At 45.2% G+C, this 22,762-nt stretch overlaps 1 protein-coding gene across 1 annotated transcript in view; it reads right to left on the minus strand.

Annotated features, from left to right (window-relative positions):
• SPACA6 (sperm acrosome associated 6) overlaps window positions 1-22,078 on the minus strand; it is a 38,680-nt gene extending 16,602 nt beyond the window's left edge. The window contains 2 exon segments of the mRNA XM_043997269.1: window positions 20,905-20,982; window positions 21,759-22,078. Coding sequence (XP_043853204.1) covers window positions 20,905-20,982; window positions 21,759-22,068 — 388 coding nt within the window. The 5' untranslated portion in view covers window positions 22,069-22,078.
• Window positions 22,079-22,762: the final 684 nt, after the last annotated feature.

The following is a 22,762-nucleotide window of genomic DNA, read 5'->3' on the forward strand; positions in this document are numbered from 1 at the left end:
ATTACCCTCATTTTACAGATGAGCAAACTGAGGCAAACCTGCTCTGTGGTGTCTAGTTTTCAGAGAGTGGTCTAAGGGCCCTGAAAGCTGAAGGACTACAGTGCTTAGGGTCTCAAATAGCCAGTATGTGTCAGGGGTGGACCTTGAATTCGAATCACTGACTTCAAGGCCAGGCTGCCTCTTGAATGTAATAACAATTATTATAAAGATAAACTACCATTATAGTACTAAAATACTACAAAATGCCACCGTAACACATAGTAGGCATAATAACAATCACAGTGATTGCTGGCCTGGTCCAGCCACATCACACAACCATCTCAAGTGTGGGTTGTGAAGAGGCAGTGGGATATGCTGGGAACAGTCTAGAATTAGGTTATATAGCCTAGCATTGGCCATGAGTCATCTTAGCATAGTACCTGGCACATAGTAGGTGCTTAATAAATATTTATTGATTGAGTGAATAACATGTCACAGAAGCCCAAGACGGACTAAGGTTATCTTAGTCTCTTCCTTTTCTTGGGCCTCAGTTTCCCCTTCTGCAATATTTGAGGGTTGGAGGAGATACCCCCTGAGGTCCTTGTAGCATTCTATAATCTATGAGTTACTTATGCCATTCCCACCCAAGTACTTGTTGCTTTGTCACTCTAAAGTTGTTCAGAAACTCAGAATCACATTTTGTAGTCAGAGGGGATCTTAGTACCCATCTATCTGACCCTTGGTTGAAAGAGAAGGCTCTCTGGGCTTATCGACAGAAGGTCATCCATTCAATGCTTGAGCCTCCACGGGCTTCCCATTCTACTTTGGACCACTCTTATTGATGGGAAACATCTTAATATGAAGCATACATTTGTCCCTTTGCAATCTCCTCTCCGTTCCTCTCCTTTTCTCTCCTCTCCTCTCGTCTCTTCTCCCCACTCCCCTCCTCCTCTTCCACCTCCTTCTCTCTCTCCCTCCCTCCCTCTCTCCCCCTCCCTCCTTCTCTCTCCCTCTCTCTCTGCCCCTCTCACCTCATCAGTCTCTATGGGTTAAATGATCATTTTGCTGCAGATTATTTATTCCAGATCTAAATATCCAGCCCCATCTCTCCATGCCCTCCAGTCCTGCATCATTAGTTAAGCCAGCTGCCTACTGGAAATTCCAAACTATATTCCAGTGACACCCCACCCTGCTTTTGAGTCCTAACTCCACCAATTACTACTTGTGTGACCCTGGGCAAGTTACTTAACTCTGCCTCAGTTTCCTCATCTGTCAAATGAGCTGGAGAAGGAAATGGCAAACCACTCCCATATCTTTGCCAAGAAAAACCCAAAGGGAGTCACAAAGAATCAGCGTGAAGTGACTGAATAACAACAACCCGTGTCCAAAACAAAATTAATTATCTTTCCCCCCAAATTCATCCCTTTCTCAATCTTCCCTATTATCTGTCCAGAGCATCCATTTGTCCCAACTCCTGGTCATCTTCAACTCCTCCCTCACACAAATCCATGTATCCAATCAATTGTTAACCCTTCTTGTCCCAGTCTCCACAAAATCTCTTGCAGCAGCCATCTTCTCAGCAGTCATCCTTGCCACTACCCCAGCTGAAGCTCTCCTCACTTCTGGATTACCATGATGGCCTGCTAAGTGGAGGTCCCTGACTGTGCACGCACTTTGACGCAACAATGCCACTGCTAGGTCTGTATCCCCAAGAGATCATATAAGAGGGAAAAAGACCCACATGTACAAAAATATTTCTAGCAGCTTTCTTTGTGGTGGCAAAGAATTGGAAACTGAGGGGATGCCCATCCTTTGGGGAATGGCTGAACAAGTTGTGGTATATGAGCAGGAGTAGTTCAGAGAAACCTGGAAGGACTTACATGAACTGATGCTGAATGAGATGAGAGAACCAGGAGATCATTGTACACAGTATCAACAACACTGTGTGATGATCGACTATGATAGACTTGGCTCTTCTCAATAGTGCAATGATCCAAAACAATTTCAAAGAACTAAGTGGAGGTCCCCTACTTCAAATATCTCCCCTCCCCACTCAATCATTCACATGACTACCCAGAGGGATTCTCCTAAAACACTCCATCACTCCCCTTCTTAATATACACCAGTGATTCCCTATGACCTATAGGATCAAACAGCAAATCCTTTGTCTGGCTTTTAAAGTCCTTCATCACCAGGTTCCCACACGCTTTTGCAACATAGTTATTATACGCCACTCTCCTCCTCGCACTCTCTGCTACAAACTGGCCTTTTTGCTGCTTTTCCCACACAACGTTTCATTTCCTGTCTGTACTTGATGCCCAAATTCCTTCCCTTCCTCTTTCTTTTCAATGCTCAGCTCAAGCATCCCCTTCTTCTCAAGGCCTTTCTGCGTCCCTCCAGCTGCTGGTGCCACTCCCCGCAACTACCCTAGATTCATGTTGTATAATCTACGCATATGTATAGATATGTATATTATGCCCTTTGGTAGAATAGAAGTTCCCTGAAAGCAAGTACCATGAAAACCCCCCTCCAATATCCAGCCCAGTGCCTGGCACAAAGCCAACCACTAGTGAATCCTTGCTTGCTTGCTATAACATAGACTCAAGCCTCGTAGTTACCATTCCTAGTTGTTTTCCTCCGGACCTCTCCAGCTTATTGGTGCATGACGTATTCTCAGTGCATGATATACTCCTGCTGCAGTCTGTCTAAGGCAGACATCCAAGGGGCTAAAACCTCCCTTTTTTGGGAAGCCATGCCTCTCAGTGCAACTCAGTATTCCCTTGTTTTGTCTGGGGTTAGTCTGTTTTTGTTTTTGTTTTTGTGGGGCAATGGGGGTTAAGTGACTTGCCCAAGGTCACACAGCTAGTAAGTGTCAAGTGTCTAAGGCCAGATTTGAACTCAGGTACTCCTGAATCCAGGACTGGTGCTTTATCCACTGCGCCACCTAGCTGCCCCGGGTTAGTCTGTTTTTAACTGCTATGACTCACTGTCAATTCCTACAGAGCTGGAGTGAACCCCTCAGGTTTTTTTCAGACTGATTGCTGTCTGTCTATGCCTTCCCCCACCCTGGAAACATGAGACTGATTTGTTAAAAACTCAAATGTGGAGGCAGCTCAGTGTATCAGTGGATAAAGCACCGGCCCTAGATTCAGGAGGACCTGAGTTCAAATCCGGCCTCAGACACTTGACACTTACTAGCTGTGTGACCCTGGGCAAGTCACTTAACCCTCATTGCCCCACAAAAAACCAACCAACCAAATAAACAACTCAAATGTGAGATTTGGTGTTTAGCCCAATTGCATTTAAGTTTCTTTGGTTCAGTCCAGTGTTACATAGCCTGCCAGGATCTATTTGGATCTCATCACTGTCAGCAAATGTGTAATCACCACTTGTAACCTGGCTCCTTCTTCCTACTTCACCTGGAATTGTGTTCTCTAAAGTAAATTCATTCTTCGTCTTCACAGCCTTGGTATGAGACTATCAATTAGTCAACCATACCCCACTTGTTTAGAGAGCCAGGCTGTGGGACCTCTTTGCTTGGCCATGGTCTGTTTCACCCATCATGTGCACAAGTAATAATAAAATTGCTAAGCCAGAAAAATGAAAAAAATAAAAGAGTGAGTTAATTTGGTGACACCAACAATCTCCTTAATGACGAAGTTTCATGGGCTCTTCTTGATCTCTCTGCAATATCTGGCACTGTGCCCTTCTCTAGTCCTTCAGGGCATCATACTCTTTCTTGGTTCCTCACTGCTTTATCATCTTCCTCCTAGCCCTGAGGGGTGTCATTAACCCTCTTTGATACTCTTTCAGCTCAGTAGTCTAGTGTACACAGGAAGACCCAAGTTCAAATCTCAGCCAAGACACTTAGTAGGTGTGTGACTCTGGCCAAGTCACTCACCATCTGTCTGCCTCAGTTTCTTCATCTGTAAAATGGGGGTAATGATTTCCCAGGGTTGTTGTGAGGACCAAATTAGATGATATTTGTAAAGTGCTTAGTACCGAGTCTGGCACATGACAGGTGCTTAATAAATGTTTGTCCCGTTCTGTGCTTCTTTCTTTTACCGAGTGGGGGTAATCTGTGATTGTCCTGAATATTCTTCACTACTGGACTCATGACTCTGGAGGAGACAGTGAGGCCGATGACTCTGCACAGCCCTTCCTCACGTAAATCCAATTCACTTGCAAGTCAAGACATCACCCTCCTGATGTCATTAGTCTTCTTCAAGAATGAAGAACAAGCGGGCCAGCTAGGTGGTGCAGTGGATAGAGCACCGGCCCTGGATTCAGGAGGACCTGAGTTCAAATCCGGCCTCAGACACTTAACAATAACTAGCTGTGTGACCCTGGGCAAATCACTTAACCCCCATTACCCCGCAAAAAAAAAAAAAAGATTGAAGAACAAACAATAACAATCTTTCACTGGAGGGTTTATTCTGAGTGATTTCAAAATGTCCATCTCCAGTCCTCAGATCTCTTAGGAACTGCACTGGAGTCCTGAACCCTGTTGTCTTATGGGCCCCATGGACTCATACATGAACCATCCCCTGGAGTCCTGATCACTGATCCTGGAAATTCCTGATCATTGGAAATTAAAAGTTTCATTTCCCTTATGCTAAGACTGATGAGGTTCTGGAGCTTAGGTGACCCCACAAGACTATGGCTGTCAAGAGCCTAATGTCAATGCCTTCAAACATCCCCCCTGCCCTCAGCAGGAGCATTGAGGTGTTAGTACACCTCTGAGTTCTCACAGCTACCTAGTACCTAGTGCTCTCACACATCTTGGGGATCACACCTCTCCTCCAGACCCAGGGTTATCACACCTAAGGGTTATCACACCAGAGCCACAGAATACATAGGTTTATCACACCTGTTCTTAGCACAGTGTCCTCACACCTCTATGGAGCTGCTGGCTATTTGATTTCATGAGCATTTATTTTTCTTTCAATTTTCTTTTATATTCCGAGTGTCACAACCCAACATTTCAAAGCACAGAGAACAAAAAAGAGGGTGGGTGGTTCATGAACTTGGGAACTTTTGAAAAGCATATATTATACACACACAGAATATGTATGTAACTTAAGACAAGGTTAAATCTAAGACATACTGGCTGGGTGACTCTGGGTAGGTCATTTCACCACTCATGACCCTAAGAAATTCTCTAAGTCTCCAAGTTGCAGAGAGAATAGGCTGACTTACTTGATAGATGGGATTTTCTTACCTGGGACTTCCCTATGCCAGTGAAATCACAGGGATGGCCCCTCATCCTGTGCTATTTAATAAGATAGTAAGAATCTTGTCCTTTTCACTTATGTTCTCCTCTGAACTGAAAATTTCTTTTGTGTTTTAAAAATGTTTTATTGATCTTCAATACACACAGACTCGGTACTAAGCACTTTACAAATATCATCTAATTTGGTCCTCACAACAACCCTGGGAAATCATTACCCCCATTTTACAGATGAAGAAACTGAGGCAGACAGATGGTGAGTGACTTGGCCAGAGTCACACACCTACTAAGTGTCTTGGCTGAGATTTGAACTTGGGTCTTCCTGTGTACACTAGACTACTGAGCTGAAAGAGTATCAAAGAGGGTTAATGACACCCCTCAGGGCTAGGAGGAAGATGATAAAGCAGTGAGGTGTACTAACACCTCAATGCTCCTGCTGAGGGCAGGGGGGATGTTTGAAGGATGTTTGATCTTCCCTTCATCTTGTCTCCCCCCACCCTCATTTTCTCTCTCTCACTCATGGTAGGTGCTTAATAAATGTTTCCTTTCCCTCTCCTTCCTTCCTTCCTCCTTTCTTTTTTTTTTTTCTTACCTCTGTCACTATCTCCAAATGGATGCCTTCCCTGCACTTCTTTATTCCTTGCATTTATTTGTCAATATGAGAGAGTGGACTAAAGCATAAGTGTTAGAAAGACCTGAACTCAAATCCTGCCTCTGATTTGGACTAACTACCTAATGGTGGACAGATCCCTCAAAATCTCAGTGCCCAAGGCTACTTTCTCAACCTACCAGTTGCAGATGGATGGCCAATCTGCATCCATGGAGATAGTTTTCACACTGGGAAGCAGCTATCTACATTGATGAAAGCCGAGTTTCCTAGTTCCCCAAATGTGCAAAGAACACATATCTTCCCATCACTTTGAAGTCTAATTAGGTTCACAGAATTATAGACTGAAACCTAGAAGAGACTTCAGATTTATCTAGTGTGTCTTCTTATTTGATATATGAGGGAACTGGGGACTTGTCTAAAGCCACACAGGTAGGAAGTCCCAAAGCTAAGATTAGAACATAGTATCTTCTAACCACAAATCAAATACTCTTTGTACTACAAATTGAAACATTTAAAAAAGCCTCGTTGGTGCCTTTTGTCTTTATTTGACAGTTATTTCAACCCTAACTCCCCTAGGATGAATCATCCCTTGTGACTGGGAAAAACAACCAAAAGCATCAGATTCAAAAAAAGGCACACCCCATTCTGTCCTGGTAGTCCCTCACCTTTCTGATTACTGTGAAACATTTTGTAAGTGACCACTGAATGAAGTGTACTGGCCTCGGTTCTGGGGATAAAAGACAAGAAAGAACCTCTGGGATTCACAGTTTGATCAAGGACAACATGTAATTAATGATGGCAGGTAGTAATAAGTAATAATGTATAGCACTTTGGGATTTACAAAGTGTTTACGTATGTTATCTCAGTTGATCGTCACAACCCTGGGAAGCAGGTACTATTATTATCCACATTTTATAGTTCAGGAAACTGAGGGAGACAGAGGTTAACTGACTTGACTACGGTCTCACAACTAGCAAATGTCTGAGGCCAAATTTGAACTCAGGTCTTCCTGATTCCAGGCTCAGTCTTCTATTCACAGAGGCATCTGGCTACCTAGTATTGCATATTATAGTCAAGTAATAATATAAAAATAATAGCCAACATTTATATAGCACTTCAGGATTTGCAAAGTGCCTCAAACATCTGATAAATTCAAAATCAAAGGTCCAGTATGTGAAATTCAAGCAGGCAGGTTCATCTCTGATTTGAGCAGAACACAAATAGCTTCCTGGAGGAAGGGTTTGTGGTAGGCAGGATTTAATCAAATGAAGGAAGAGGAGGAGGGAGGACATCCCAGGCATAGGGAACAGGGTGAGCAAAGGCATGGAGATGGGAAAGAGCAGATGTGTTTGGGAGGCTCAGACACATCCAGTTTATATAGGCCATTGAGTGCATGAGATTAGAGTAGAATAGAGGGGAGGGTGCACCAGGTTGTAGGGCACATTAAATGCTATTCAGGGAAGTCTAATGTTAACTTAGGAGGCCACAGAGGCAGAAAGGTAGAAAGGTAGACCTGAAGAGTCAACAAGCATTTTTGTCCCAGACACTGTGCTAAGCACTTAAGATACAAGGAAAGGGAAGAACAGTCTCTTCCCTCATAGTCTAAAGAGAGAGGTAATATGGAAACATCTATGCAATACAAGATTTATATATTCATCCATATGTCTAGCCATCTGTTTATCCTATCAGTCTAACCATCTATCTATTCCTCTGTCCATCTATTCATTCTATCTATCCATCCATCCGTCTATATAGCCATCCTTCTGTTCATCTGTCTATATATCTATCTAGTCCATTCAGTCCATCCATCATATAAGTCTAACCATCTATCTATGCTGTCTATTCATCCTTCTATCTATCCATCTGTATCTCTCTCCTATCTCTGTATCTCTCTATCTAATCTATCCATCCATCTGTATCTCTCTCCTACCTATCTACATATTATATCTATCTATCCATCCATCTACCTATCATTTATCTATCTATCCATTTATCTATCATCTATCCATCCATCTATCTATCCATCTGTATATCTCTAATCTATCTATCCATCATATCTATCCATCCATCCATCTACCTATCACCTATCTATCCATTTATCTATCATTTATCCATCTATGTATCATCTATCTAATCTATCTATCCATCCATCTATCTACCTATCATTTATCTATCCATCATATCAGTCTAACCATCTATGCTGTCTGTCTATCCATCCTTCTATCTATCCATCTATATATCTCTCTAATCTACCTATCCATCTATCTGTATCTCTCTCTAATCTATCTATCCATCCATCTACCTATCATTTATCTATCTATCCATTTATCTATCATCTATCCATCTATGTATCATCTATCTATCCATCCATCTACCTATCTACCTATCATTTATCTATCTATCCATCTATCTGTCCATCCATCCATCCATCCATCCATCCATCCATCTATCTATCTATCCGTCCATCCATCCATCCATCCATCCATCCATCCATCCATCCATCCATCCATCCATCTATCCATCCGTCTATCCATCCATCCATCCATCCATCTATCCATCTATCCATCTATCTATCTATCTATCTATCTATCTATCTATCTATCTATCTATCTATCTATCTATCTATCTATCTATCTATCTATCTATCTATCCCATCTACCTGTCTGTTTAGGGTAATCTCTTTTTTTCTTTTCTTTTCTTTTTTTTGGTAGGGCAATGAGGGTTAAGCAACTTGTCCAGGGTCACACAGCTAGTAAATATGAAGTGTCTGAATCTGGATTTGAAATCAGGTCCTCCTGAATCCAGGGCCAATGCTTTATCCACTGCACCACCTAGCTGCCCCTGTGTTTAGGGTAATCTCAAAAGGGAAGGCCCTGAAATTAAGAACTGGTAAGGCTTCTCACAGAAGGTAAGATTGCAGTTGAGTCTTGAAGGAAGTTAGGGAAGTCCAAGAGGTATGAATTAGAAGGGAAAACATTATGGGCTTGGGGCCTGTCAATGAAGATAAAAGTTTTAAAAAAAAGAAAAAAGTCAAGTTGAGTGATGGAGTGTTCTGTGTGAAGACTATAAACCACTTGAAAGTAGTGACTGTCTTTTCCTTTTCCTTGTACCCTCAGTACTTAAGGAAGGAAGGAGGGAAAGGGAAGGAAATAAGCATTTACTAAGCATCTACTAGGTTCCAGGCACTGTTAGGTGTTTTATAAATATTATTTAGTTTGATCCTCACCACAACCCTGTGAAGCAGGTGCTATTATTATATCCATTTTATAGTTGAGGAAACTGAGGCAGACAGAGGGTAAGTAACAAGCTCAGGGTCACACAGCTAGTAAATGTCTGAATCTTGATTTGAACTCAGGACTTTTGGATTCTAGTTCCAAACTTTTATCCACTGTACTGCCCAGTGGCCCCTACCAGTGCCTGGCACATAGTAGGCATGTAATGCTTGTTGACTAACTGTCTGGGGAGCAGCAAGGAGGCCATGGTCACTGGATTGGAGAGTCCATTGAGGGGAGAGACTATAAGAAGATGTAAGAAGACTGGAAAGGCGGAAAGTGGTCAAGATATGAAGGGCTTTAAGGCCAAATAGATGATTTAATATTTGATTCTGTAGTTGAGAGGGAGGCAGCGAATTGGGGGTAGCAGTGGGGGCAACATGGACAGACCTGCACTTTAGGAGGATCCCTCTTGACAGCTGAGTGGAGGATGGGCAGGAGTGGAGGAGAGACCTGAGGCAGGCAGACCCCTAGCAGCTATTGCAACAGTCCAGGTGTGAGGTGATGAGGGTGTTGGCAGTGTCAGGGGGCATATATAAGAGGTAGAATTGACAGCACTTGCCAACTGGGAGAGGAATGAGAGAGTAAAAAGTTAGAGGCAGATACCTCGGCTAAGAGTCTGGGGCACTGGCAGGATGGCTGGTGGTATCCTTAAATGGGAAGAGAGGAGGAGGGTTTGGAGAGAAAGATGAGATCTGTTTTGGGTCTGTTTAGTTGTGAAGGGGTCTACAAGATGTTTAATCTGAGATGTTAAATAGGTAGTTGTAGATACGAGATTGGAGCAGGGCTGGATAAATCATGGCAGGAATGATAAGTGAATCTATAGGAGCTGATAAAGTCACCAATCAAAATAGGCAACTTGCAGAGGTGAATGACTTCAATTTTTTTTTTCAGTGAAAAAAAGAGGCAAGATTTATAGCTGAGAGGATGGAGAAATGGGGGGCCATGGGAGGCCTGAGATGGGATGAAAAGGTTTAGAAGAGTATCTCTGGAGAGTGGGATCATAAATTAATAAAGGAGGTGTAAGTGGATTGCCTTGCGGCAGTGAAGGCTCAGTTAAAATTATATAACAAATTTTTAGTGAATCCAGTAAGTTTTTGTGATTTTTCAGCAGCCCACGAGTAGGAACAAATGGTGGTAGTAATCCAAGGTTGAGGCCAGTGTGATTGAGGAAGGAAGATGAGTGACTGGGAGGTCTGTGGACATTAGCTAGCAGGGTTTTGATTGGGTAGCAGATATGAATAGCATGAATCTTAAAGTAGGAGAAGTCACTGAGTGATGGAGGTAGGAAGTCAACCTGGAAGTGGCAATGGGGAACAAAAGCCCAGTTCTGGATCCCTTCCTCCAGGGGCCTCAGCCTGACCATCTACTACTCAAGAGTCTACTTAGCAATGGGATGAACTTAGCCACTGCCATCCTTCTACTAAGTCCCCCAAATAATTAATTTATTATTATTTTTTTAAGGCAATTGGGGTTAAGTGACTTGCCCAGGGTCACACAGCTAGTAAGTGTTAAGTGTCTGAGGCCGGATTTGAACTCAGGTCCTTCTGAATCCAGGGCTGGTGCTCTATCCACTGTGCCACCTAGCTGCTCCCCCCCCCAATAATTTTAAAAAGCCCATACAGCTAGAATCACCAGCTAGTTCTAAATCTAACTTTTAACTCTAACTCTTCTCTGTCTCTCCCATCTCTTGGCTCTAAATTATTTCCTATTTATCCCATATATATCTTTCTTTCTATATATTTGTTTGCATATTGTCTCCCTTGTTAGACCATGAACTCCTTGGGAGCAGGGGCTATCTTTTGCCTTTGTTGTAACCCCAGCACTTAGCACAATGCCTGGCACATGGTAGAGGCTTAATAAATGTTTATCAATTGATTAAGATATCAGACCTCACCATCTGTCTTGTCACTGGGCATTCTCATTTGCTCTACTGCTGTGCCTGCCAGACATTAGGGCGTTGCTATCTTCCTGACCACAGAACCTTAAGGACCAGTGGGCCTTGCCGTCCACCCTGCAGCAGAACCCTTCAATATGTGTAGTCTCCCCCAATTAGAATGTGAACTGCTCAAATGCAGGGACCATCTAACTTTCTGATCTGTATCCCCAGCACTTAGCAGAGCACTTGGTGCAATAGAAGCATTTAGTAAATTGGTTTCCATTCCCTTCCATTTGGCTCTGGAGCTTGGGAAAAGAGAGCTGGAGAGAGAGAGACTTGGAGAGTCTCCTGCAGGGAGCAGAGTGAATGAATGAAGTTGCTAAGGGAGAGAGGACAGCGAGAGAAGAGTCATGAGGAATGCCTCTGCTAACAGGGCTCAGGGGCAGTTGCTGTCCCTTCCCTCCAGGGGTAGCCCCTCATAGGTGACCACAACACTCAGTGTGACTCCAGGTGGCAGACTACGAGCCAGGGAAGAGCTACCTCATATCCCTCAGTAGACTGACCTCCCTGTGAGAAGGGACTATCTTTTGCCTTTCTTGGATCTCCAGTGCCTGGCACATAGTAGGAGTTTCACAAAGGCTTGTTGGAAGGCAGATTCCTTTGTTTGGAGCATTGCGTGACTATATCACTCCAGGTCATTTAATGTCCCTGTTCTATGGCCCACCAACATAGCTTTTCAGTATCATCTAAGGCCGCCCCATGGTATGGTGGGGAGACTGCTGGACTTGGAGTCAGGGAAACACAAAGCCTGACCCTGACTCTTGCTGGCTGTGTGACCCTGGACCAGTCACCTCCTCCCTATGAGCCTCAGTCTCTCGTCTGTCAAATGAGGCTAATAATAACTGTAGGATCAGCCTTAGGAGGGTTAGCCAGCTCAAAATCGATAACGTACATATTGCACCTTGCCAAGCTTAAAGGGCCAGATTACAGAATGAGAGAGGGGGAAGGGACTTCAGTGGCCATGGAGTCCAACCCACAGTTCTCATGTTACCCCCTCAACCTTCTCTTGTCCCAGTTCCTTCAAGGGATCCTCCTATGGAATAGACTCGAGGGGCTCACCTTCTCATATGCCCTCCTACAGACCCTTACCCATGTTAATATAAAGATCTGGTATGATTATTATTTGGATAGAGATCAATGGAGTGAATGGTAAAGGAGGTATTGGTTGTAAAGGTCTCTGGGAATTTCAAAGCATCATTTATTATTCCCAAATTCCTTGGACACCTCACACCAACACACTGCTGACACTCACAGCCCATGCGGCCTCGTGCTGTCACCTTAACCTCTTTGCCTCAGTTTCCTCGTCTGTCAAGTGAGTGGGGTTGGTTTCTGAAATCCCTTCCCCCTTTAATTCCATGATGCTACAATACATGGGTGAGGGTCCCAGCTAAACTTTGTAATCTCCATAAGTTCAGAACCAAATCTTCAGCTAATAGTTGAGGGAGGGGGTTTCCAGGGCCAACGAGGTCTCCCACAACTCCCAAGCCTCACTCATCTATCACCCATCACTCATCCTTAGCATTCCTACCCACTGATAGCCTCATGACTCAGCCACACATCATCCAGGATTGTCCTGTAGGCTTCCACTGCCCTTCTTTGGACACAACGCACATGCCTCCCCATGGCTGGAGGTCTTTTGCCTATTTCTCCAGCTCTCTAGGCTATATGATTCCTCCACTCAAGCATTTTTAGTGACTCCCTGCGACCTCCAGGACAAAATACAAAATCCTCTGCCTGGCATTTCAAGGCTCCCTGCTTCTTTGCTGATCTTATTTCCTGCTACACCCATTCTTGCATTCCGTATGAGTCAACCTGGCCTGCTAGCTCTGCCTCCTACACGCCATCGATTCCATCTCCTGCCTCCTTGCCCGTGCAGAGGCTGTCTCCCCCCACCCTCCATGTGTATCTGTTTTTCTACATATTTTATCCCTTCTCCTTTTCTCTCCCTCCCAATGGAATGTAAGTTCCTGAAGGTAGGTCGTCTCCTCATTTTTGTCCTTGTATCTAAGTGCCTAGCTCATTTCTCAGCCCCAGTAGGAACTTGATAGAAGTTGGGTGAGTTGAATTGGATTGGATTGGCTATCCACCTGGGGCTACAGGGTTACCACGTGTCAGCCTCTCAAGCCACGCCCACAGATCAGATCTCCATTGTTCTCCTCTTACTCCAGCATTACCGCACACCAACCAACCTAGGCTGGTCTTGGAGACATCTCTTTGTCTCTCAATAGGCTTTTTTTTTTTTTTTTTTTTTTGTGGGGCAATGAGGGTTAAGTGACTTGCCCAGGGTCACACAGCTAGTAAGTGTCAAGTGTCTGAGGTCAGATTTGAACTCAGGTACTCCTGAATCCAGGAATCTTTGTCTCTCAAAAGCCACCAAACCCCTAATGTTATCACAGAGTGCCTCAGTTCAACAGTGCTTCAAGGAACCCAATGCAAAGTCATCACAGGCCATCTTCATCCCATCATCCCATCACCCTCTCAGTTCAACATTATCTCAGGACCCTTTGCATTGCATCATTATTACATTTCTTCTCACTCCATCATGAAAACAGTCCCCTTCACTCTATCATTATTGCATTTCCTCTCTACTGTTAAAACAGGTCCCTTCATTCTGTTATTATCACAATCCCCTTGTACTCTATCATTATATCACATTCCCTCTCATTCCATAATTAAGACAGGTCCCCCTCACTCCAATATTATCATTATCACATCCCCTCTTCTTACATCATTAAAGATATATAATTTTTACATCTCTTCTCAGTTCATCATTAAAGCAGGTCTCATTCACTCCATCATTATCACAAACACTCTTTGCTCCATCATTATATCACATCTCTTCTCACTCCATTATTAAATAGAACAGGGCCAAATTCAAAAAACAACAACAAAACAACAGGGCCCCTCACTCTATTATTATCCCAAGCTTCCTTTATTTCATTATCATATCACATTCCTTCTTTACCAAAATTAAAGCAGGCCCCTTTACTACATCATTATCACATCCCCTCTCATTCATGGTTCCCCTTTAGTCCAACATTATTACAAGTCCCTTTTATTACATCATTCCTTCTCACTCCATCATTAAAGTAGGTCCCTTCACTTCAACATCAGCACAAACTCCCTCACTATATCCTTATCACACTTTCTCCATGAGTAAAACAGAACTCTTGATTAAAAATGACCACATGCCCTTTTCACTTCCACATTGACTGAAGGCCCTGCTCCCACCTCATTTTCATATCCTCCTCACCCAGTCATTAAAACAGACCCCCTTATGCTGTCTTTGCTCAGGCACTTTCTCTACTCCAACTTTATCAAACGGCCCCTTTGACTACAATATTATTACATCTTTCAAACAGATGATATCTAAGATGGAGAGGCAGCCAGACATTGTGGACAGGGTGTGGATTGCAGCTACAAAGAGTTGGGTTCAAATTCTGTCCCAGACATTTACTAGCTGTGTGACCCCTAGGCCAGTAATTTGGGCTTCTCGGGCTTCAGTTTCTTCATCTGGAAAATGAGATTGGACTAGACATGACCCCTGAGACCCCTTCCAGCTCTATGCTCATGACCCTGTGATTTACATTCCGTTCTAATCCATGATTGTTTGCTGCTTCTCTGTCCCACTATCACATCATGTTGCATATCTCACTGCCACATGAGTACAGGTCTTCCTTATTAGACTCCTTATGACTCCGCCACTAACTAGGCTCCCTCCCTCCAAGATGATCGCAACCAATCTCCTCCATTTCATTATCATCTCAGGTCCCTCTCATTCCATCACTATCACTGGGGTCCCTCAAGTCATCACCAATCCCTTCACCCCAATATTCCTCTACTTCATTATCATCATCGGTCCCCCTCATTCCATCAGTAGCACTGGAGTCCCTTATTCTATCATCATCACCAGATTCCTTCACCCCAATATTATCATGGGAATCCTAACTCTCTCAGTCTTCCCTTGCTTCCATCTACATGGTTGTGTCGTCTCCTTATGTTCCTCATCTTTCCATCCCTACCCTAATATTATTCCCTAAGGCCTCCTCCCTTCACAGCCTCTCTCACTGCCTGTCTCACACCATTCATATTCCCTCCTCTCCCGCAACATTCCCATAGCACCTCTTACCCTTATGCCAGATGTTCTCATCCTTACTCCCCTTTGCTGCAGGATTAACTCACATGATGCCATTTCTGAAGCAGATAACCCTATGTCTAAAGCTGAGCTTCTTAGATGCTTTATTCCATTGTCATCACAGCCTCCACTCTAACCTTTCCCTGCGTCTCCTTCCTATATTACGGAATGCTACCTCCCCCCAAAGCATTCTTGGGTCTGCTTTGTCCATCATTATCATTCCATCCCTTCTTCCTCCACCATTAAAACACCCTTGCCCCCATGCCATAATTACCACAGGTCCCATCTACCTCATTCCATCATTATCTCAGATTCCCCTACCTCCCAACACTATGGCAGGTCTCCCTCAATGCAACATTGGTACTGTGGGCTCCTCTGCCACTCCAGGATCATATCATCTCTGGAGTGGACGATCTCTCTGATGACATCGGCTCTAAATCAGGGATTCCCTGGGCCTTTACTCAATATTATCATTCTCTCCCTCCTCTTGCTCCATCACTGTCACCAGTTTAGTCAACATAAGCACAATCTCCTTTTCTGCAAAAATTACCACGGTTGCATTCACTCTCACATAATCCAAACTTGTTCAGTCCATCATTATCCCATGTCCCAAGATTCCATAGGCATTCTATTCCTCTGACATTAAAGCGGGCCCCTTCAGCCCCATGTAATCACACCCCATCTTGCTTCATCATTAAAATAGTTCCCTTCACAACCTTCTTATAAATCTTTTTTACTTTATTTTATACCTCAAACATGATCACAGGTCCCCTTATGCCAGAATTATCCACCTATCGTCACCCCGCCCCCATAACTGCCTGCCTCATCACAGACATGTTTCTTCTGACTCCATTGTTGAGGCCTCCTTACCCAACATATCACAAGTACCTCCTACCTACCCCTTCATTATTTCCACTATCATTCAATCATTATTTAAGGCCAGCTTCACTTTAACAGTAAATCAAGTCCCCCAATTATTAAAACAGGTCCCCCAAATCAATAAGAAATAGGTCCCCTAAATCAATAGTTAAAACAGATTCCCTTGCTCCTTCATTATCCCATTCCTCCTCCTTACTCCACTGTTGTCATACACAAGCTCTAGCTTTCAGGATTCCCTCATTCCATCACTATCAAATCCCTTCTATATTCAACATGAAAAGAGCCCTACCCCAATCCAATATTATCACATTAACCTCTTCGTTATCATCTACACCATGCTATCATTATTAAAGAACCCTTATCTCCAACATTATCATGTCCACTTTCACTACATCATTAAAACAATGTCCCTCCCACTCACATTAACATACCCTCTTCACTCAGATACTATTCAAAGCCCCCTTCATTTAAACATTATTCCAGTGCTGGACTGAATGATTTTTGTGATTCCTTTAATATCCTCATCACCCCTGAATTGTCACATCTCCCTCTCTCCCACATGAACACATTCACGCTCACCTCCATATCATCACAGGCCTCCCTGCCCTCTCTCTCCTCAACTTCTGCTCACATAATCAAATTCCCCCTCAATTGATCATTAAAGCAGGCCCCTTCAGTGCATCACTGTCATGGGCCCTTCTTTGTTACTGCTCCTTTATCACTTACTGGACTAGTTTCTCTCTATTCCATCACTATCACGCTCTGTAGAATCACAGGAGATAAGATTTGGAAAAGCCTTGCCAGTCATCTAGTTGAACTTACACCTTGATCAGAATCCCTCTATTATAGCATCCATGAAAAGCCTTTGCTTGAATACCTCTAGGGAGGGGGGAACTCATGCCCTCTAGAAGAACCCAATTTCACTTTGGGACAGAAAGATCATTAGAAACTTTCCCCTGACATCAAATTGGCCTCTTTGTAACTTCAAGCAAGGTTCCTACATCTGCCTGCCAGGGTCAATTAGCATGAGGCTAACACCCCTTCCCCTGGATGATGGTCCTTCAAATACTTGGAGACAGTCATGCCCTCCCTGAGTGGTCTCTTCTGAACCAGATTCAAGGTCCCTAGTTCTTTTAAATGATTGTCTTGGGATATGGACTGAAGTTCCTTTGCCATATTGGCAGACTACCTCATTCCAGGGTAATGCTGGACAATGTAAGTCAATTGGGTTGGAGTTAGGAGGTTATATAGTAGAAGTTGGGGTGTCTTTCTTGTGGTTCCCCAGGTACCTTGTTGGGGGAGGGATCACCATCATGACCCCTCTGTTCCCTATTTGTCTATCGACATGCTTCCTGAACTGTGGTGCCCATGGCTGAGTTCAGGACTTCGGATGAGGTTGGACCAAGGCAGAAGACAGCAGGGTTACCACATCCAAGAAGGACACTCCTGGATGCTATGCCTCTGTTAACATAGCCTAAAGATCTCACTGGTTTTAAGCTTTTAAATCTCTCTCTCTCTCTGTCTCTCTCTTTCTATGCTGACTCACACTGAGCTTGTACACGGATATTACCCCAAACATTTTTCAGTAAAGCCATCCTTCCTCCATCTTATTCAACTTGTGAAATTGAATGTTTGAAGTCAAGGGACGGACTTTACATTTATTCTTACTCAATTTCACCAAACTGGCTTCAACCCTGCAGCTCTCTGGATCCTCACCCTTCTTGATCTCTCTGTAGCCTCTTCACTGCCAATCACTCTCTTCTCTTTGAGATTCTCATTTTCTTTTTCTAGGTTTTTAGGACATCATGTTCTCTCCCTACATATCTGACCACTCCTTGTCCCCTTGGCTGCATCTCCACTGAGATCACACCATCACGTTATCTGTGAGTATTCCTTGTGGGGCCTCTTCTCTTCTTTCTCCAAACTATTTCACTTGGTAATTCAACAGCTCCCATAAATTAAATTATCATCTCTCTGCTAAGACCTATCTTAATTCTATTTATCCAGCCCTAACCTCTCTGCCACTCCTCATTCTCACCTTTCTGCCTATCTCAAACTGGATGACTTGTAACCATTTTAAACTCAACATGTTTAAAACTGAACTCATAAAAAAACCCTTGAACTCATTATTTTTCTCCCCAAACCAAACTTCCCAATTACTATCAAGGGTTGGGGAAGGTAGGTGGCACAGTAGATAAAGCACCGGCCCTAGATTCAGGAGGACCTGAGTTCAAATCTGGCCTCGGGCGCTTGACACTTACTAGCTGTGTGACCTTGGGTAAGTCACTTGACGCTTATTGTCCCGCAAAAAAAAAAAAAAATAATGCTTTCCAATTACTATCAAGGGCACCACCATCTTAGTCATCCTAGACTCTTCACTATCTCTCTCACCCCCTACCTACTATCCAATCAACTGCTAATAATGCCTGTTGATTTCATCTTTGCAACATCTCTCAAGTACACTCCCTCCTCTCTTCTGACACTATCACAACGCTGGCACAGACCCTCACCGGCACTATTGCAATAGCCTGTTGCTTCGTCTGCCTGATTCAAATCTCTCTCCACTTTAGTCCATCCTCCAGATGTCAAAGTGATTTTCCCAAAATTCAGGGTTGACTAGGTTACCCTCTTCTCACCCCACCTTCCCATTCAATAAACTCCAGCCCCCCCCCCATCACTTCCAGTAATCAAATAGAAAATCTTCTTGGTTTGGTTTTCAAAGCCCTTCCTAACTTGCCTCAGTTTTCTCAACTGTAAAATGAGGATAATAAAATAGCACCTACCTCCCAGGATTGTGAGGATCAAATGAGATGCTATAAGCACAGCATCTGGCATCCCATAGGCACTACATAAATACTTATTCCCTTCCCTTACACCCTGCCATGTACTCTTTGGTCCAGGAACAATGGCTGCCTTGCTGTTCCTTGAACAAGATATTCTACCTTGTGACTCCATACATTTTCTCCGGTTGTCCCCCATACCCCCCTCATCTCTGCTTTTTGGGTTCTCTGGTTTCCTTTAATTCCCAACTAAGCCTTTTCAAATCCTCCTTAATTCTAGTACTTCTCTTCTGTCGATTATTTCTAATTTATTCTGTCTACAGACTGTACATAGTTGTTTCTCCCATTAGATTGTGAACTCCTTGAGAGAAGGAATGGCTTTCACCATTCTTTTATAGCTCCGAAGCTTAACACAGTGCCTGGTACAAAGTAGACACTTAACAGATGCTCATTGACTGCCTGTGCCTTGAAGGTTTGTATCAGTTGTAATATTGGGTATGCACGCTTTCCATGCCTTTGGTGCTTATCGATGAAACATCCAATGGCATGGAGGCCTGTAGCACTCCAGTAGGAACCTCCTTCCAAACCAAAATGGAACCAACCAGTCATTGGGTCCAGTCATTCAATCATTTCCAAATCGATGTAACTGGACAATGTCTGGTACCTCCTCATCTTGTCCAGAGAGATAGTAGTATGAGAGCCTTGGGTCAAATGCTTTGCTAAAATCTAGGTAAACTAGATCCCTTGATTGATCTACTTGTCTAGTAATCCTGTCAAAAAAGGAAATAAGGTTAGTTGGGCATGAGCTGGTACCTTAGCTCCCTTTCCTTCCAACATTTCTTCCACCCCTCAGTGCAGTGTTATCTCAGATCACTGCCATGTGATAACAACTATAGACCAGATGGCCCCCCCAACTTCCTTTTGAAGCTCTAAATCTATGATTCTGGGGTGCTTTCCAGAATTAGCCCTCTTTACTCTCAACCCTCTTCCCCCCCTTCCCATCTCCTTGGGGCTACCTTCTCTGTTTCACCTCCAAGCTTGAGCTCCACTCACTCTTTTTTTTTTTCTTTTTGGTGAGGCAATTGGGGTTAAGTGACTTGCCCAGGGTCACACAGCTAGTAAGTGTTAAGTGTCTGAGGCCAGATTTGAACTCAGGTTCTCCTGAATCCAGGGCCAGTTCCACTCACTCTTTTTTTTTTCTTTTTGGTGAGGCAATTGGGGTTAAGTGACTTGCCCAGGGTCACACAGCTAGTAAGTGTTAAGTGTCTGAGGCCAGATTTGAACTCAGGTTCTCCTGAATCCAGGGCCAGTTCCACTCACTCTTTTTTTTTTCTTTTTGGTGAGGCAATTGGGGTTAAGTGACTTGCCCAGGGTCACACAGCTAGTAAGTGTTAAGTGTCTGAGGCCAGATTTGAACTCAGGTTCTCCTGAATCCAGGGCCAGTTCCACTCACTCTTTTTTTTTTTTTTTAAAGTGAGGCAATTGGGGTTAAGTGACTTGCCAAGGGTCATGCAGCTAGTAAGTGTTAAGTGTCTGAGGCCAGATTTGAACTCAGGTACTCCTGATTCCAGGGCCGGTGCTTTATCCACTGTGCCACCTAGCTGCCCCTCCACTCACTCTTAATGTTAGGTCAGGTCCCCTTGCTCCCACATTACCACATTTTTTCAAACACTGAAGGATGGAAGGATTCCCTGATTGCCAAATTATCATATGCCCTTTATTAATGCCTTCTCAATTTCCTTCTCCCTCATTATCACATCCTTAAAAAGGGTTCCCTCTCTCATTCCCACCTTATCATGCCCTCTCCCTCTTTATCCATGGTTAAAACAGGCCTCTTCACAATGTTATCCTGCCCCCTCTGAATGATCACATTGATCACTGTCATAAGCCCCCAGCCCCCAGCATTACCACAGGTCCCCTCCCTTCAGTAGCATCCTTATCACAGACTCCCCCTCCCCACCCTCATGACCACAGGCCCTGTTCTTTCTATTCTTGGTCCAGGTCCCCATTATTCCAACTTGATCACAGCAACCCCACCCCCTTCCTGATCCCCTGGTCTGAGGTCTGAGGCCACACTCACCTTTGGCTGCAGCCTTCTCCTCCAGGGTGAAGATGGTCTGAGTGAAGGCATCGTGGAGTCGGGCTCTCTCAGCATAATCTGGGGGTGGAGTGGGGAGGGGAGTGTGTGGCAAGGGGATGGAAGCTGGACCACAGACTCCAGACCATGGGGTGGGATGGGAAAGAACTCCTCAGTTCTGAATGGGCTGAGAAATGAGCTCTCAGCTACTCAGAGCCATGATGTGCTTTGGGGGGCATCCCAAACTTCCCCTGGAGAGTGGGGGTCAGAAAGGCCCAGCGTGGGGGAGGGGAGGGTGCGGGGTTGGGGGGGGGGACTGGTTTACAGCGTGAATGGGCCCTGGCAGAAACGGGGGAAGGGCCACCCAGGCATAGGGGCAGGGCCCATTACAGGTGGCACAGTGCTGGGGGTCTTTCTTGTGTGCTCACAGGTAGCTTTCAGGTCTCTGATGAGGGGAGTGAGCTGTGTGGGGAATCAGAGGCTCTCGGTGTGACCACCGCCTCTGCTCACTAGCCGTCTGTGTGGCCTTAGCCAAGTTTTTTTTTTTTTTTACCTCCTTGGGCCTCATTTCTCTCATTTGTAAAATGAGGACACTGGACTAGCTGGCCTTGGAGGCCCCCACCAGCTCTAGGTGGATGAGCGTGTGCCCGTTTCGGGCCTGTTGTCCTCTCAAAGACAAAAGGATTGGACTAGGGGCTCCCTACAGTGGCCGTTGCCTCTAAATATGGTGCCGTTGATCCCTGAGGGCTTTGAGCATTTCTCTCAGGGGCACATCTCTTGGTGGTGGTGGTGCATCCTATGGGTGAGATCTTGGGGATGCTTGCTGCTGAGCTAAGCTGGCCTGGGGAGCTCCTCACTTATCTGGGTGTGGGTCAGGCCGTGGAAGGCTTCCATCAGCCGGGCCTCACACTGAGAGCCCTGACGGCTCTTCCGGCCTGTGAAGAGCTGGCAGAGTCGCTGCCGGTCAGGCTCAGAGGTGAAACAGAGAAGGCAGCCCCAGGACACAGGGAGGCTCATCACCACCAGTCTGAGGGCCAGGCCCAAGGCCAGGGGGGCCATTTGACTGGCCTGTGGGGACCCAGCTGGTGCTGAGGCCTGGGCAGGAGAAGACCTTTGTGAGGTCATCAAGGAACATGGGGGAGGGGACTCGGCCCCCAGGATCTCCATCACTGAGGGATCCAAGTGTGTGTCCCCCTGAAACCCCCTTCCGTCCCAGCCCCACCCATCCCCAAGGATGAGGTGTCCTTCAACTCAAGCACCTCTCAGGGACTCAGGTGTCCTAAAAATCCCCCAGCAGGTTCCAGAGCTGGAGGCTGGAGTTGAAGGTGAGGGCTGTAGGCTGGGGTCATCAGGAAGGCCAAGGTCAGAGGGTCATGGGTACAGAGGATGCTGGCTCTTGTCAGTTGATGGGCCGGCCTCCTGGCTCCCAAGAACCTCACCTGTGACCCTGGACGTCTTCACAGGTTAAAGGGTCTCAGGGACCGAGAGGACAGCGGGGGCAGGGGAGCGGAGGCAGAGAGACAGAGACAAGGAAAGAAACACACACACACACACACACACACACACACACACACACACACACACACACACACACACACACAGCCAGAGGCACAGCCCTGTACCCAGAGACATCGATGCTGTCTCCCCCAGTGCCCAGTCAGGGGGAGAGGCAGAGCTGTGAGAGGCAGGGCTGCCTGGCTACTGGCCCCCAGCAGGCCACTGGCCCCCAGCACAATCTGCACAGGGCCCTGCCTCCAGGGAGTCCCCCAATTTCCCCACCTCCCATCGGCCCCTCCCTCCATCAGGAGCTCCCCAACCCTCTTCCCCTCCTCCTCCTCCGGTGCAGGGCACAGCCCGGGGA

The sequence above is a fragment of the Dromiciops gliroides genome, chromosome 3 (genome assembly GCF_019393635.1).
Source record: "Dromiciops gliroides isolate mDroGli1 chromosome 3, mDroGli1.pri, whole genome shotgun sequence".
Lineage (NCBI taxonomy): Eukaryota > Metazoa > Chordata > Mammalia > Microbiotheria > Microbiotheriidae > Dromiciops > Dromiciops gliroides.